The sequence below is a fragment of the Oxyura jamaicensis genome, chromosome 13, assembly GCF_011077185.1.
Source record: "Oxyura jamaicensis isolate SHBP4307 breed ruddy duck chromosome 13, BPBGC_Ojam_1.0, whole genome shotgun sequence".
Taxonomy (NCBI): domain Eukaryota; kingdom Metazoa; phylum Chordata; class Aves; order Anseriformes; family Anatidae; genus Oxyura; species Oxyura jamaicensis.
In genome coordinates this window covers 14,306,737-14,324,346 of record NC_048905.1, presented here as the reverse complement: position 1 = coordinate 14,324,346, position 17,610 = coordinate 14,306,737, and the positions used below count along the sequence as shown (strand labels likewise).

Sequence of the window (17,610 nt, the reverse complement as noted above, 5' to 3'; positions counted from 1 at the left end):
ACGACAGCCCGCGGGGCAGCGCTCGGCGGCCGTGGCGGAGGTGATGATGGAGGGAAGGAGGAAGGGAAAGGAGGAAGAAAAGGGGGACGACAACGACGCCGCCCCCCGAGCGGGGCTCCGCGGCCGCGGAGGGCGCAGGCAGGAGCCGCGGGGCAGGGGCTGGGCGCAGCGCACCCCGCCGAGGGGCAGCCGGGGGGCTTCTCTCCGAAGAGCCCGGCTTTATTTGCATCGGGGAGGCAATTAGGAGAAATTAGCGTAATGGCATCTGGAAGCCTGAAGTTCTTTCTTTATTTTTATTATTATTTTTTTTTTACCTCTTCAACCGGGCAATCGAGTTTAAAATAATTAAACAAAGGCCGAGGGAAATGACATCAATCTGATGATTGTCCAGAGCCCCCATTTTCCAGCCGGCCTTCCTGGGGCGGCTCCGCGCAGCGGCACCGGGCCGCGGGGGCTGGCGGCCGCGGGGCGAGGCCTGGCGGGCACCGAGAGGCCGGAGCGGCCCTGCTCGCCTTGGGGAGAAGGGAAATAAACCGGGGGGAGGCTTCGGGGCCTGATTGCCAGCCCCGGCGGCCAATGCAGGCGAGCGGGAGGCTGGGCTTGCGCTGACATGTGGGGCGGGGGATGGGGGGGGGGGGGCGCACACATGCGGGGATAAACAGAGGGGATTTGGGACAGGGCCTCCCGCGGGGCCTCTGCGCTCGGCGAGGTGGGGGCTGCGGGCTTCCAGAACTTCCCAGCAGGCGATTATTCGTTCAGTGAGCCAGCCGCGGGGTGGGTGGGTTTTAGAGAGGCTCTGGGACGGGTCTGCAGGGGCTGAAATCCCGAGGTGGGCGCACCCTGGAGCGCAGAAGTGGGTCAGTAGGGCTGGATCCCGCGCCGCGCCGCTTCTGGGTTACAATTCGTAGAGAACTTTAAGCCTGGGATCAGATAAAGCTCTAGAAAAGTACGTATCTGTACATCCGTCTCTCCATCTTGATATACATACATATTGTGAGCGCGTTCGTATCAGTAATTTTTCCATGAATGGTAAAAACTCCCATGAAGCTTTATTTGCATTTAGTCATACAAAAATACAGTCAGAACAAATACAGTAAAACGGGGTTGGGTTTTGGTGTTGTTACTTTTTTTCGTTATGCATATCTGTCTCTGTAAACACACAGAAAACTGTACTAGTGAAAATATAACTCCACAGGCAGGTGTTTACTTTATAAGCAGAGTTGCAGATCTCCATTTTTTTGTTGTGTTTTATTTCAGGGGGTTATTTTCTTACTCTAGATTTCACCACAATGGGTAACTAATTCAGAATTCAAGGGATTAAGAAATACCTGTGGTATTTGTCTGGCTTAAATGCGAAGATGTGCAAGTGTTGACTGGTAATTGTGTTGTATCTTGCATTTTTCTTTCATTCTAGAGCAGGTCTCGTAATTGGGAATTTATCAACATTTCCACTGGGGTAATTTTACAGGATTATCCACCCTCTGTTCTTCCTGCTGGTTCATCTGGACTCTGTGGAGTTTGCTGCTAGCAATGAAGCCTTCTGTGGGGGTTTTATTCATGCTATTACTGAAATGGAGCCCTTCGCGTTTGGATTAACTCTTTATTCACTTTTCACCTGAATCGCTTGGATCAGTCCATTTATAAAAAGGATACTGCCATGCACCCCTTTTCTGTTTGCATTTTGAAGTTGAACTCTGAATACAGTCTTGATGTGTTCAGGCTGTTTACTTTGCTTGAATTTTAGAGGAAGAACTGAAATATAAAGATAGATGAAACTGTAATACTGTGTGGGCAGGTAAATACTTCTGATGTTTTTATATATGAAGACTTCAAAACATGTCACAAAGGGCCACAAACTGAATGAGCATGGTGCCCATCAAGGTAAAAATCATTAAGATCAGTCAGTACTAGATACTAGGATGACTTATTTTCTATGCAAATTCAATATGCATAATGGAAAACATGCTTTAAAATGGGATAGAATTCTCCCTGGACTGAGCAAACTGAAAACACTTTCCCAACTGACCAACAAAAAATAACTATTTTTAAAAACATGACAGTGTAAATAAAAATGGTCTTGCTAAACTATCACCAAAAAGTGAAGTATTTTTGCCTGTAGTGGTTATTGTTTATATTGCCACCATGCCTAGGAGGCCGGGTGGTGAACCCCTCATTCCAGTTGTGCAGCACCTGCTACAACAGGCAGTCCCTGCTTGCAGAGGCTGCGGGCCTCCTGGTTCTGTTTGCTATCAGACTATTGCGGTCTAAAATTATCCCGTTGTTTTGTCACGTAATTTTGGCTGTACGAGTGCATGAGTTCAGCCTGTAACGTTACATCCCTGGCCTAACTGGGGCCACGTCCAGTGAAGGTTATATGCAGACTGTACCTTTATGAGAGAAAAGGCATTTCAGTCTTCATAACTGAAAGAACATACAAGAAATGTCACATACAGGTTTTATTTTTTTCTTAGATGAAATATGTAGAATTCAAAGGTAATAACATATGATTAACTTAAAAGGTACTACTTACCTTAAAACCCCATGAGATAAATCTCAACAGACCCCACCTCTAGATTTTAGTCCTAGTTGCATGATACAGAGGTTGGCCTTTGCCCTATTGCATACAATGTATCAAGGTTATTTTTTTTTTTAATGTACTAAGAGCTTACACTATTTTCCATCCAGTTTAAATTTAGACTTCTTCATGGTGTAATTTTGAAGGCTTTATGCATAAAGTGCTCAGACTGAGTCACCGCAGGGTTTCATCTGCTTTGTATTCCCCTTCAGCGTTGGTGCTTCACACTTGGAGGTGTGTTTATTGTACAATACCATGCCAGATTATTAGCATTGTATTAAGTCACATAAATCGTTCCCGCATGGAGATGAGGTTGTAGAAGTCCACTCAATGAGGAAGCTTGGCATAAGCTTAGGGACTTGCACTCACAATTTCTAATTGAGTGATTTCTGCAGGTGAAGTCTTAAAGAGTACAAATGCTTAGGCAGGCCCCATAGAAAAAGCAGTTTAAATGCTTAACATATCCTTTTGAGCTACTAATTATGCTTCCAAGATGGTGCTTATTTATTTAAAAAAAAAAAAAAAGTTGGCAACAACTCCATTTTCTCTTTTGTAGGACTGCAACATGAATCCTTTTTTTAATGCCTCAGAGGGCTTTTTTTAGCAAAGGGATCAAGGAGGGGCTAGGAGCAGAAAATGTATACATAGTTGTTTACTTGAGAAGTAAAATACTTGCTGTTAGTATCCCGGTTTGTACTGTAATGGAGCTCTGAAGGAAGAGGTTTTTTTTGTGGTTTCTTTTTTATTTTAAACTGGTAAACACGTTAGGTATTTTATGGAGGCTGCCATGTAGATACTGTGATCAGAGCCCTGATACTTTGATGATTTTCTTGTGTCTTAGATGTTCCTGATATGCAAATTGAGCAGCTTCTTACTTAAGGCTGTCCTAAAGGCTTTGTACCATTTTCTCATAGCAGTAAGTCCAAAGCCTCCTTGAGCTCTTTGCTGCCTTGTTGAGGAAAGGGGGAAGCTCAGTGCCAGTTTGAAGGCTGGGGTTTTCTAGAACACGCTAAAACAATGCAAGTGATAGATCATAGCCCCTTGCCATGGTTAGGAGACCGTGAAGGGTTCCATAACTTAGTATACTTCATATTTCAGATTTTGCTCATGTATTAATGAGCGAAGCATGGATTCTGCAAGTTGATCTGGCTTAAATGGAGCCCCACAAAAGTTTCTGTTTATATCACTTTGTGGGTCAGAGATCAGAAAAAAAAAAAAAAAAAAAACTGGCTGTGCTTCACAGACAGATCTTTTTACATGCTTTTTGGAACTCATTGAAACAACACCTGCAAAGACAGGAAGACGCAAAACTAAAATAAAGCAAAGCAAGATTTGCATGTATGCAGTCTGATCTGTATCTCCTGTCAGAACAATGAGCCTGCATCATAAATGGCTGAATAATAAAAAGCATTGAGATGTTTTACGTCAAGCTTTCACCATGAATTCTTGTTCATTCTTGTTTTAAAGTTTTAACAGTTGTCCACCCAACGGAAGAGGGTTGCCTGACAAAGCAAAGGTCCTGTGGACTCCAAGAGAGGAATTTCAGTGCTGCCTTAATCGCAGTCTGTCTGTAAATAGACAAGTACTTTCAGGGACAAGAGTTTTTAGGAACAAGTGATCTTTTGGAAACCAATTAAAACTAGAAAGTATTCTTTGCTGAGGAACGTCATGAAAGATCTGATCCTGGAGGTCTGAGAACTGATTTTACAATAGCTGTCTGTGCTGGCACAGGTGTTTCCTGCATAGGGAGCAATAGATTTGGTAACCCCATGGTGTCTTCAGCTATGATCACGATTCACATAGGAAATAAGAACAGCAGCATGGAAAGGCTTTTCTTTCCAGTGGCAGAGCTGGGAAAACTACTACATGGGTTGTTCATTACCTCACATAAGCTGTGTCGGTACAACTAAAGATAGTACAATTATCTTGGGAATAGTGCTGAAAACCAACTAGTGATGTGACTAAAGCATTAATTTTTGAAACCGCCACCACCAAAACCCGTTTTCCTAGCTGGGTATCATTGCTGGCTTACAGCATTGGCTCACCAACAGCTGCTCCAACACAACTGAGCGGGGTGATGAAGCAGGACATGGGGTCGGCAGAGGAATCTGGAGCGGTCTTTGCTGTGCAGGAGAGTGGTTGTGAAACAACATTTCAGGCTTGTTGGTCTCATTTGAAGTAAAGGATCTCTGAGACGTCTGGTTGCTTCTGCCGGATGGGTAGAGCGTGCATAAATGAATCTGCAGCGTTCTGAACTTTAGTTAATTTAGCAACTAATATTTACAAGTGTGTTTAAGTATTTATTAAGTATTTTTAGGAAGGCAAAGTACTTTGGAACTAGATATTGAAATACTTATTCATAGTCATTCACATCTATAGCAGGAACACTGAAAACGAGCTAACGTCCAAAAAAATAATTAGGTTGTCTCTTACCATTAAATTCTATTGCAAGGCAAAGATACAGAGTAATGTTATGCATGGTGACCTCATATTTTCAACCGCTAAGCAACAGAAACATGGAAATCATTCTGCAGATGGAAAAAAAGGAAGTGCGGTAAGGATCCTTATGGTATATAGGCCAGCATAGAGAATGGTGTCAGCTGGACAAAAATAAGAAATTATGCAATACTTCAAAAAAATAATTTTCCATGATGAAAAATCATAACTAAGTTGTCAAATGTGATTGTCTGGACACAAGATATGGAATAAGAATTGGTGTTTATTAATGTTTTTGGCTACAAGACCATTCTCACCATCTTTCTGGAGGTGTTTGTAGGCAAAGCTTTTGAGCCTTGGTCTTAGAATCTGTTACATTTTTAAAACTTGAAGTTAAATGTTTTCAGATGGAATTTTTCCATTTGGAGTTGATCTTCTAGGTTCCATCTTATTTGTACAGTATAGAATAATGTAATGAAAGTAAATTCTTAAAGCAATTAGTGAACCTGACTGGTCTTTTAACGTATTGGCATTTCAGAATACGCTAAAATGGAAAATACAAACTCTGAATGTGGTGTAGTATTCATTAGCTAGCCAAAGTGTTTCTAGGGATACCAGTTAAAGGTCAGTCTTTGCTTTGCAATTTGGTTTTGCACTAATGCTTGTTTTGTATACAGCAGCCTTTTACTATAGGCGTAATTATGTATAATTGCTGATAATTAAGAACTATTCTAATCATCTGGACTCTGTGTTACACAGAGAACATTTGGAAATAGTATTTCTAGTCCTTAGATGTTGCGCAGGGTAAGGGAATTTGAATTATCATGATTCAGATAAAGTGTTATCGTGAAGATCTGTCTAAAAGATGGAGCAGTCAAGGACCTTTGTGCTGAAACATGCCTTTTGTACTCTGACCATGCTAGAGTTCTCTTTTGAACCCAAACTGATCTTTATAGCAACTGAACATGGAAATGAAAATCGCTGCTTTGCACTAGCAAAGCTAGAAAATAAGTTTTTCACTCCTTCCAAGGTTCAGAGGGTTACACATACTCCAGGAAGATACTGGGCTGCAGGTTGCTCAGCTGGTGGGAAATCACAATGGAAGTAGAGCGGATGGGTGGCAGGGCTGGGGTGGAGAGGACTGGAAAATGGCAACCTCCCCATGCCTGGCAAGCACCTTGTAACTGGGCAGCTTGTGTTTCCATAAACACGTAGTTAAGAAGGACAAAGAAGCCTTTATTACATTTTAAATACCTGAAGGTTAAAATTTAATAACATGCTCATTTTAAAAACGTGAATTGACTGATTTTTAGACTTGAAACTTAAAGACTGATCCAGTTCAGTGCTCTATAGCCCTACATAGTCTGATCAGGCCTTCCTAATTTGAAAACAGCAAACATATCCTTTGACTTCATGGCTTAGTTGATATGAACTGGGAGGCTTTGCCCTTTTTTTTCCTCCCATCCTCCTCTTTAAAGTTTTCAGGAAGGTTATATCTCATTTTAGTAAGCTTCAGTTAGATTAAGGGCTTTGCAAAACTTTTAACTCCTTATAGATTGTATGAAAGAATATTAAAACATTTGTCAGCTTACAAGTTTTCTTGTAGTACCGCCTATTTATGCAGAACTAAACTTGATCTGATTAGCTATATTTCAGATATACTCACGTGAGCTCACATATATTCACTTATTCAGTATCTTACTTTATTACATGGTTGAAATGCATGCTCACATACCACTGCATTATCTACATCTGCAAAAGAGGAAGGGTAACTTGTGGTTCTGTATTGACAGTCAGGTAGAACTCTACTTTTAGAAGTCCTTAAAATACGATGAAGCAGCATTAGTTCCCTGATGAAGCCATTAAATCTTGACATGCTAACAGCCCCTGACATGTATGCGATCATACTGAGTGAAAGAGCACTTGGAATGAAGCAATTGACTTTGTGTTGGGTACTCAGACTTCATTTAAGTTTAGTTTATTCCAACATTAAGCTATTCCTTGGGTTAAAGGAATCTTGACATGTTCCCCAAATCTCATGGGGGTGTATTAAGGAATCATACTTGTGCTGCTCCCCTGTGGTAGTCCAGTTCTGCCTGTGCAAGCTAGGGAGAAATAAATTCTGAAGTCACAGCATATGTTCTGAAAAACTCTGGTCTTACCCTTGAGCTAGTTTTATCTCCCCCCCCCAGTTTTCTATTTTCAATGAAAAAATTGAATGGCTTTTTTCTATTAATGCCAAGAGTGTTTACACTATTCAACAAATAAATAGGTATTTACTCAACAGATGATACTTACCTAAGACTAGCATACCTGGTGGTGGTAGGGATCAGTGTTTTCTTCTAACACTTCTCTTCATACGTTTCAATAGAGCAATCACATTCTCTAGTATAGTGTTAAATGTAAGGTTGCATTTCAATAGATAGGCCAGTCCTTAAAGTTCTGTTTATTCAGCATAAAAACATTTGTAGTGTTAGTTCTGATCTGCTTTAGTATGGATTACCTCTCCTTTGAGAAAGCTTTAATTCTCTGGAGTTTTTTTTCTTTTTTAGGTGTTGGCTTACCTCAGCATTTCTGAACTTTAGTTTATCTGCACAGTTAGGTATTGTAGCAAAATATTACCAGAAGCAATATTTCACAGTAGGATGCAAGTCTTCAGCATTATTGCTACTGGTTGGGAAGACCAGAGTCATAGCATATGTTAAGATTTTTAAGTAAATCAAACTTTTTAAAAATAAGTTTAATACATGTTGAATAAAACAGATAATAAGACTGGCACAAAATTTCAAAGACTTTGTTGGAACAGTATCAAGTACACAGAAGACAACATGCAGTTCTCTTAAGTTTTACGGGGTTGTGCAGGCAGACAGGTGGCTATGTCTGTGTCCCAAGTAATATTAGCTGAACTACACTGAGTTTACTTCATGTGACACTTGAGGTTCAGCCAGGGTATATTGGGTACTTGTTTGCTTCCTTTCTCCATTATGGTGTCTTGCCTATGACTCCTTTTTTCCTTTATTTTTCAGGATTAAGATCATCAACTAGTTTGTGTAAATCCAGTCATTGACTCAACTTATCCCTTCAAAGGTGTGAAATTCCATAGGGCCTGACCTTTACCATAAACCTGTTCAAGTTTCTGTTGTTTTTCAGTGAGAAGACAGATGTTGCACCTTGTCATCCCAGCCAGGGGCAGTGCCCATTTACATAGGGTTGTTGCCTCTACTTCAAGCTGAAATGTAATTAAATTCCCATAGAAATTCATAACTTGCTAAATAAAATGTCAACAGTGAAGGGAACATGAAAGTAATAAGCCTAATTCATCTTGAGAAAACACTTGTTTAAAGAACAGGTAGTGTTACTTTGAGTGGGAATGTGCAAAATAAGCATGCTTGAAAGAACAGGTTATTTTACAAACTTAAAATTTATCATAACCACAAGTACAACACTACAAAATTAGCTTAAAGTCTTTTTTCTAAGGTGTAGCAGGTATCTTTTAGATGCATTTCTGTTCTGCATTCCCTTTAAAAAGGGTCATCATTCAGAGTTTAAACAGTGAATTTTGTTCTTATTAAAGCTCAACTGTAGATTAACTCTTCAATGCAGGTTAATATTTTTATTAGCCTATACATTGCTACAACTACTACAGTTCTGTTATCTAAGAATCATTGTACTTTGACTTCACTTAGGAGTTTAGACTTTGTTCAGTGTTACTATTTAACTAATGAATGGATGATGGTAGTTGGAAGCAAGATTCTGCTTCCTGCTTTGCAAGAACAGCTTTCAGGTAGGTGTGGCCAAAACCAATTATGTTGTTGTTTTGTTTCAGTCAAATACACAGCTCTGTTGTGAATCCACACTTAGGTTACTACTATACTACAGGAAGCTGGGCACCCTTAAATACATTCCTTCTTTTTCCTCCCACCTTTGATTTTGGCAAATTGAAGTTTTAGCCTTCTTTTGCTGCTGCAAGAGTAAAGTGGAAATGCAAAGTCCTGGGGAGGAAGGAACTACAGCAGGACCAGCTTAGTTCTGCTTAGTGTGGTATGAAACCACAAGGCAAATGGCTGGAGGAGCAAAGAAGATCACAAATTAACCTTGAAATCAAGAAGTACTATTCAGTTTTAGAATCAGATATATTTGTGAGGAAAGCCCTTGAAATCCATTCTCAAATGTAGCTTTGGATTGCATGAAAAAGCTTAAAGGTCAGAGGTACAAGGCTTCAAACGAGTGGTCAGATATGAACATCCAGTATTAGAGTTGGGGGGTGTGGGGCAAAAAATACATAAATATCAACTTCATATTCACTTTATAAATATCAAAATCGTTCTTTCAGAATAATTGATTGGATCAGATGAAGTTAAACTCATATCTGAGCATTAACCTATGCTGTTTTCAATGTTTCATGATTTTCAGAAGAGTTTTAGAGTTTTCTTTGCCTAGTTTAAAACTTGTTATGGAAGAAGCTAGTATTTACAGGAAGTTTTCTGTAGGTAACATAATACCTCTATTTATAGTAATGTCAATATTATGGAGGCTCAATAGTAAACTTGGCCTACAGGAGTGGTCTAATGCATTTAGTTTTGAAATAGAGTTAATTCAGTTGTGGTCTTAGAGAAATCATTTCAGGATATGAAGAAATGCTGTAGGTTTTTGTTGTTTTAAGGGAAAAAAAAAGCTTTCTGCTTGCTCTCAGAATACTGCTTACCTATTTATTTTGATTAAATCTATCTCTCCACAGTCTTCCAACCTCATAAAAGTGGCAGAAGAATGGGAATAAAACAAACTGTTTTCTGCTCTGCCACTCAAGGCAGTTCTCCCAGACTATCATCTCTATTTTAGAGACATTATTTATTGGTACTTTACAGAGTTGTTTGGATCATTAACTACCTCATATTCTAGCTTTTACCTTTCACATTGCTATAACGAAGCAGACTTACCATTCCGTAAACCTTCTCAGGCAGCACTCTGAGTCTTTTTGCATTCTTCTTTAGATAGCAAAGGAGCTAAAATGACTTGGCCTTCAGGCACCTCCTCCAAATCCTCCTTTTCTAGGCCACTAACCTTTCCTGAGACTGCACTCTAAATGGCACCGGTGCTTTGATTATAAATGCTCTTCTTCAGCAGAGCAGCACCTGCTTAATAGAGCAGCACACCCACTCACATAGTTGCTGGTAATCACACCTTTTTTCCAGGACAGTTTTCTAAACCAGCACCTAGCTTGGCTGTTAATCACCTGACTGCACTCATTACTTTAATCTGGAGAGACAGGCAGCAATTGGTGCAGGTGCAACTCAATCCTGGGGAAATTTAGCTTTGTGTCTAGTGATCTGTTCCTGAGCGAAGCCAAATCCAGTGCTCCATCCTTGTTTTGTCATATTAGCCACTTCTGTCAGGTCTTCTTCTGACAGTTTGCCCTCCCTTGACTTCACAGTTTTTAGTGTTTTTCCTCTTCCTTTCTGATCCTCACCACCTCTCCACAAACAGCTTGGTCTGCCTCGGTTCACCATTTCCCCATTCTCCTGTCTATCCGTACCATCCCTGCAATAAAGGCTTAAAATTGTGTCTGCATCGAAGAGTCCAGATCTAATTTCCTGTGCCAGATCTTTTATGCTGTTGACACCACCAACCTGTTTCAGCTCAGCTTCTTTGGGTGAGGAGTGTTAATTCCACGTTAGGATTGAATGACGTAGGGTAGGCATGGGCAGCTGTCCTCCTCTTAAAGCCCTTCTGTGTTTACAACTCGTAAATGCGATTGCAATAACCTAGTACAAGATAGTAAACAATTTTATTTGCACTTAAACATACTCCAGTGTCCTCTTCACTCAATTTTTGTAGTCTGGAATGTGTTCTGGGCATCTGTGTCATAATTTTGTTTCTAAACCTTTTCTCCCTTACCAACTGCCTTACTGCATATAACCACAGGAATATCCAGTGGTGCTTCCCCTTGCACCCTTCTTGGTGCAAGTGAAAATTGCAGATGGTGAAAGCTGTTTTGAAACTGAGATGTGAATTATTATGTTACTTATGTTATTAAAGCTGCAGTTACCAAAAGCTTTAAGGTTGTTCAGTACCATTTTGTGCTTCTTAAAATTGCTTTAGTCTGACGAAAGTGTATCAATTAATCTAACATTTACCTCAACAGTGAACCAAAGTACCTCAGCAGGTTCTAAATATTGAATAGGGGAGCTGGAGAAAGAATAAAGTGATTTGTAAAAGAAAGTAATTTCCTTCAACTACTTCATGCTGTGAAGTTTTGATATTTAGTTCAAGGTATCACGTTCATATTTTATGATGACCTGTGAAATGTGACCCACATTTAGCCTTGGTGTCAGGGCCTGAGAGATCTCGAACTCTGCGATGAATAAAATGCACTAAAAGGTGGCGGGATGATTCCCCTGGCATTCTGGCATGGCTGGGATCAGCGGTGCCTGTCGCTGATCAGTGGCTGGATGCCTGCCCGCGTAGCTGCCCTACCTCACAGCCAGGAGCACTCCTTTAGCAAGGAGGCCTCGTGTGCATTTGCTGCTTTTTCTGCTCTTGGCAATCCTCAGCGACACAGAATTGCCCACTTTGAATTGCAGCAGTGAGAAAGGGAAACCTGTCAAGAGCAGGAGTGCTAACGAGGGGTAGAGCAGTGACAGGGGTGGATGGGGAACATGGCACAGTGATCCTGCGTTAAAACCTTCAATCCTTACAACTCTTCAGCTGTTTTAGTGCGCATTAACAAAACCCCTTGGAAAAGTATGTCATCCTCTTTTAGTGGGAAGGAGCCATGTACTGCTGGTACCAGCAAGTCTGTTAATTAGTGCGTGTGATTGACCGTGCTCTAGGGAGTATCCGTATTGCTGTGCTGAATGAGATTTCTCTCTAGGATTACCTGCTTTAGTTTTGAAAAATTAGAACACATTTATTAAGTTGGGGAACCTCAGGAAGAGAAAATATCAAATGACCAAGGAAGATAAATGTTACCTGAAAAAACAGTGCTCTTATGGGGTAATAGTGTTTGTGAAAAACTTACTAATTTATAGGAATTTCAGAAGAGAAGCTGTATATATTACTTTGCCACATGCTATTGCACTGATTAGATAGTTATTACAGGGAGAAATTATGATTTTACCTTCCTTGTGGCTTTCAATCAAATTTTACCCCCTTTAATTGGCTTAGTTGGAAGAAGAAATCATTACACTTCATGATTTTAGCATTCTGGATACTCAGGTATTTTTTAAAAAGATTTAAGGAACGCACCCCAGCTGCTATCTATAATCTCATCATTTTTCCCACCATTCACTTCTTAAAAAGGAATTTCCTTGGGCTTGGTAAATCTGATTTTGATGAGCAGTGGGAGTGGGAAAGGGAAGGGGGAAGAAGGAGTGTGAATTAGTAGAAGAGCTGTTGTATTAAAGTAAGCATCTGGGGGTCTAAAAACTTTTAATTAAGATATACAATTAGCTATGTTATTTTTGATATTTTTTTTTAATGTGTAGAACAATTTCCCATAATTGCAATACATGAGAAACAAGTCTGGTGGATAGCCTAATCTTATAAAGGTTATTATTGATTTATGCTCTGGATAAGCACAACACTTTCTGATGTAGTCAGTTTGTCCAGTGACAGGAAAAAAAAAATGATAAAAAGCCTTGAAAGATTTGGTAGGTAGGTGTTCTCAGGATTTCAACCAATGGAGTTTTTTCTCTGTTTACTGTTTTTGGGATAGTATTATAATATTGCTATACCTTTTTTTTTTTTTTTTTTTTTAACAGTTGCATAATACTGCTTGTAACTTGCTTGTAAATACCGTTTGAGCTAGTATTGTTTAATTTCTTTATTGTGTATAAATAACTTGATAGTTCGCTGCTTGCGCTTTTCTATGTGTTTGGATGCATCACTTTAAGCTGGTGAACTCTTTGCCATAAAAGCTCTTACATCTACATAGAGCTATGCAAAAGCACTTTTCTAATCTGTGATAGAAGCTATTTATATTGGAAGCCTTCTGTAAACTTAAAATATATAACTAATGTGTAAGCTAATACAGTAGTTACTTAAATCAAAATAAGTTTAAGCAGTTTTCCCTTTTTAATTGACTAAAACCCAAATGTGATTCTCAATCCTAAGATACAAAAGAGAGGGTTATAGAACAGGATTTTAGTATCAAGACCGGAATGCCTTATTTTCTTTCCTCCTCTCTGTAGTCTCTGTACTACCGTACGGTAGTCTCTGTACTACCGTACAAGTATGTTGATGTATAGGAATGCCCGAGGGAGGCTTTTTGTAGAGGAATTTTTGCTTCTTGAGGTGTGATGATCATGTGATGATCTTGAGGTGCGATGATCTTGAGGTCTCTTCCAACCTAGAAATTCTGTGATTCTGTGATTCTTCTCTTTCATGGTCTGCAATTGGATATGATAAAATGAGAAGAAATTCAGAAATGTTTCTGGTAAAGTTATCAGGAGTGATTTAGAAGAGAATGAGAAAAATCATCATATCATAGAAAGGCTTGAATTAGAAGGGACCTTAAAGCCAGTGCCCAGGACAGGGACACCTCCCACCAGCCCACATTGCCCAAACCTCCATCCAGCCTGGCATAGGGTGCTTCCAGAGATGGGGCATCCACAGCTGTTCAGTGCCTTGCCACTCTCATTGTAAATAATTTCTTCATAGTATCTAATCTAAATCTCCCCTCTTTTAGGTTAATACCATTCTCCTTTGTCCTATCACCACCTGTCCATGTAAAAAGTCACTATCTTTTTTTATAAGCCCTTTTAAGTACTGAAATGCAAAAGGCTGCAACAAGGTTTCCGTCGAGCCTTCCCTTCTCCAGGCTGAACATCCCCAGCTCTCTCAGCCTTTCTTCATAGGAGGAGTGCTCCAGCCTCCGATCATCCTTGTGGCTTCCTCTAGAACCACTCTAACAAGTCCACATCCTTCTTGTGCTGGAGATAAGTGTAACTGTTAAACGCCCAACTGAAGAAACTGGTAGGAACCTCTACCTTAGATGCAATATTTTCAGATTTAAAAGGCTGTTGCTTTGCAGACTTGAAGAACTGAGGATCCTTTTGAAAGGTTCTTTTCTTGGATGCTCTGAATTGTGCGATGAGTTGAGAATTGCAGTAAGCTTGGAACTGGTAGATAAGCAAGGCTAGAGACAACTGTTTTCTTCACAGTGTATATGAGGAGGAATTTCATGGCAAAGGAGACTGCAATATGTTGAGTTGTTTTTAGAAGGATACAGTGAAATACATGATACTCATGAAAGGTGTCAAGGACAGCATCTTTATATTGGTTTACAGATTTTGTTAAATTATTGCCAGAGGGTAGAGGGGGGATTGTCATCTGTCATTCTGGGAGCATCAGGCATCTGAGCTCATCTATTTTTATAGCAGGCTTTCCCATTCAGTAAAGTTTATAAATGGTCACAAGTTGTCTTTATTTAAGTTTTGAGATGTATTGGAGTGAACATCTGATATTATATTTAACTGTGAAATGGAAACTACCTCTTAAATAATTCACAGTGTAAAACATTGTATTTTTTTTTGTCTTTTTATCTTGACAGGAATGCCCAAGGAAAAGTACGATCCACCTGATCCACGGAGGATGTACACAATTATGTCCTCAGAGGAAGCAGCCAACGGAAAGAAATCACACTGGGCGGAGTTGGAAATAAGTGGTAAGAAACTGGGGAATGATTCTGAGTTACAATCTCATTGCTATTTATGAATAGCTTGTGTTGTAGTACAGGCTTGAACAAAAAATCTGTGGAACGTGAAAGAATGATAGGACAGAAGTTTTGTGCTCTGTGTGGTACATTCACCTGTGGTAAATTGGTAACCAGCTTCCACTGGAAGAAGGAATAAAAAACTGAGGCTTGACTTTTTTGGCTCATTAAAGGTCTTTACACATTGCACAGCAGTATTGTAGGTTATCACATCCAACAAATTAACTGTAGTTGGGCAATTGTGTTCTGAAGATACTTTAAGAACTGTGCAGGCTTTGAGATAATGTTTGAATTGCCAATATAGTTTTGCATCTTTTCTTGAAAATAATGCTCAAAATTCGTACAAATTAATTCCAATAGGTGTGGAAACCGGTCTCTTGACTTGTAGAGTAAATACACATTTTCTTATAAAAGTGTTTTACAAGAAAATTCAAACACAAACATTTTGAGAAGAATTTGGAGATTATTTCTAATGATGTAAATTTAGGCTGAAATTTTGATTAAATATGGAATTTCTTTAAGAGACTGCAAAAATTAACATGGCATTTCTAAATGATTGACTATTTAATAGAGAAATTTGTAGAAGATAAGTAGTTCTAACTGAAGAGTCTTTCTTTCCGTCCAGATCACTGAATCTGTGTCTTGATTCAAGTGCCACACGCCTTTACATGTGAATAGCATTTCTTACTTGAAGGTTGCAGATGCATAAGCCTAGTTAAATGCTACTTCAAGAAACATTAACTGAGGCTTGAATAGCCACGTGGACATCTGCTACCTATGCATAGGGAGTGCTTTAAGTAATAGCTCTTTCCTTTCATGGCTTGTAATGTCGCTGTAGACTGATTCCAGATGAGAGAATTGTAGGTGGTGAAGAGGATGGATCAGTGCTATAGAGTGGAAATCTTTCAGCTCCAAAGGTTTCTTCCATCACAATCACCTGTTTGCATCTTGGGGTGGGGGAGAAAAGAGGAGGTGTTGATTCAGGTTTTTAAAAATGCAGAAAAATACTGATTTGTGTTTTCAAATTTGTACTTCAGGTAGTGATTTGTACCTTTCAAAACAAATTCTTAATGAGCACTAGAGGAGAATGCAAGGCAAATGCATACATTTCTTAAAGAATTCAAAATAAATGACAATGTTTCATTAACGTTCACACTGTCTTTTCCTTGCAAAATTCTTCATAATAAAAAGAAACTATGTGTATATTTTGGTATAATATTAACCAGTCTGTCCTTAACATCGGTGAGTCATGGTGGTGTTTTTAAAGGCTTTCAAAAGTAACTTTTTTCACCTTGGAGAAATTGATGTTGGTACTCTTTTTTCAGTGCCATTGGCACTGTTAGATGACTCGTAAATGAGAAGAGCTCTTCCTGAGGGGGGGGGAAAACGTCTTGGAGAGAGAAAATGTTTTGAGACCTTCTTCTGATTATATCTCACATTGCTCACATGCAGCAGTGTAAGAATCTTGATTCTATAACACAAATCCGTGTTTCCACCCTTCAGTTTATACAAAAATTATACCTTTTTTAAAAATCTCTGGCAATAATTTATGCAGCTTTTAGTTGAATACCAGATGGAAATCCATGTTCTGAACCAAGCATTTTAGTCACACCAAATATAGTACTTCTATCTGTTCTTGGCTGGATTAATGCCACAGAATAAAGATTTTTGGTTTGAAAGATGTTACACAGAAATAAGGGGCAAACTGAAGTATCTTTCATCCTAGATGTGACCTGTAAGAGGAAAAAATGTTTCTTAAACATCTATTAATTACTGAATGCATGGTCAGTTAGTAAATGTCTGTTTTCTATGGGACTTGAGAAAGACAGATGCTCAAAAATTAAGTATGGATTGGGATAAAAACAATCTAAGCGTCCCTGGCAACACTTTACACTCTCATATACAGTGCTGAATTTCTTTGGAATCAATGATTAATGTACTTTTTCTATTTTTTCTCCACCTTCCTTCCATAGGGAAAGTGAGAAGCTTAAGTTCATCGTTGTGGACACTGACCCATTTGACAGCTTTGCATCTCAGTGACAATTCCTTATCCCGTATTCCTTCAGACATTGCCAAGCTTCACAATCTGGTGTATCTGGACCTGTCCTCTAACAAAATCCGCAGTTTACCAGCAGAGCTCGGAAACATGGTGTCACTCAGGTATGTAAGTTTTAGCAGCTGAACAATTTTAACTTCTGTTATCTTATAGAGACAGCTTGGGTTTTGGCATAATATTGATGTTGTAGTCAACAGAAAGGATAAATAAATATCCCCTTCCTGACTCTTTACCTGTCCCCTTGAATACTTGGTATAGTCTCTTGCAGTTCATAGCAGTGCTGGATTTTCTGTGATATTCTGTTCCAATGTGTAACAGTTCGTTACGAGCTCCGGAAATGCTCAGTTTGATAACAGTCACCCATTTTATATCTTTCCAAGTCAGGTTTCCTCTCTTATGCATCTCTTTCCGAACTCTTTTACAAATCTTTATGTGGAGTTCTTCTCAAAGAAATGCTGATGCCCAAACAATTGCTTTTATCTCATAGGAAAGTAGGAAGAAGGTCCGATTATACATTCACAGTCATGCTAACTACTATTTTTCCTATTTATTCATCTTTAGTAATTATTTCTAATAATAATAGTTCTTGTTCTTATGGTTTTATACCTACTGCAAATTTTTCTAACATCATCTCCTTTCCATGTTTACTCTCATGTAACTGCATTCCTATGCAAATCGAAGAGGGGGGGAAGAAGTACTATATACAACCCTTTCCAATCAACTTTACAATGTAAAAATGCACAAAGTTTGCATGGAATGATAACTCAAACATTAATAGTGATGACTATTTACATTATTATTAAGGTTGCAGTGTTTTGCTCTGTAATACAC

The 17,610-nt window shown here is 39.2% G+C and overlaps 1 protein-coding gene across 4 annotated transcripts in view; it reads left to right on the top strand.

The window, feature by feature from the left end:
- The window catches only part of CNOT6 (CCR4-NOT transcription complex subunit 6), a 33,403-nt gene that overhangs the window by 396 nt on the left and 15,397 nt on the right, over positions 1 to 17,610 (top strand). For 2 of the 4 annotated variants that reach the window (XM_035338436.1, XM_035338433.1), the window contains exons 2-3: positions 14,562 to 14,675; positions 16,697 to 16,883. In XM_035338436.1, the coding sequence (XP_035194327.1) occupies positions 14,564 to 14,675; positions 16,697 to 16,883 (299 nt within the window). In that variant the 5' untranslated portion in view covers positions 14,562 to 14,563. Of the gene's footprint in view, positions 1 to 1,414; positions 1,796 to 12,346; positions 12,414 to 14,561; positions 14,676 to 16,696; positions 16,884 to 17,610 lie in introns of those variants that run through there. The other 2 variants (XM_035338434.1, XM_035338435.1) reach the window with 2 other exon arrangements.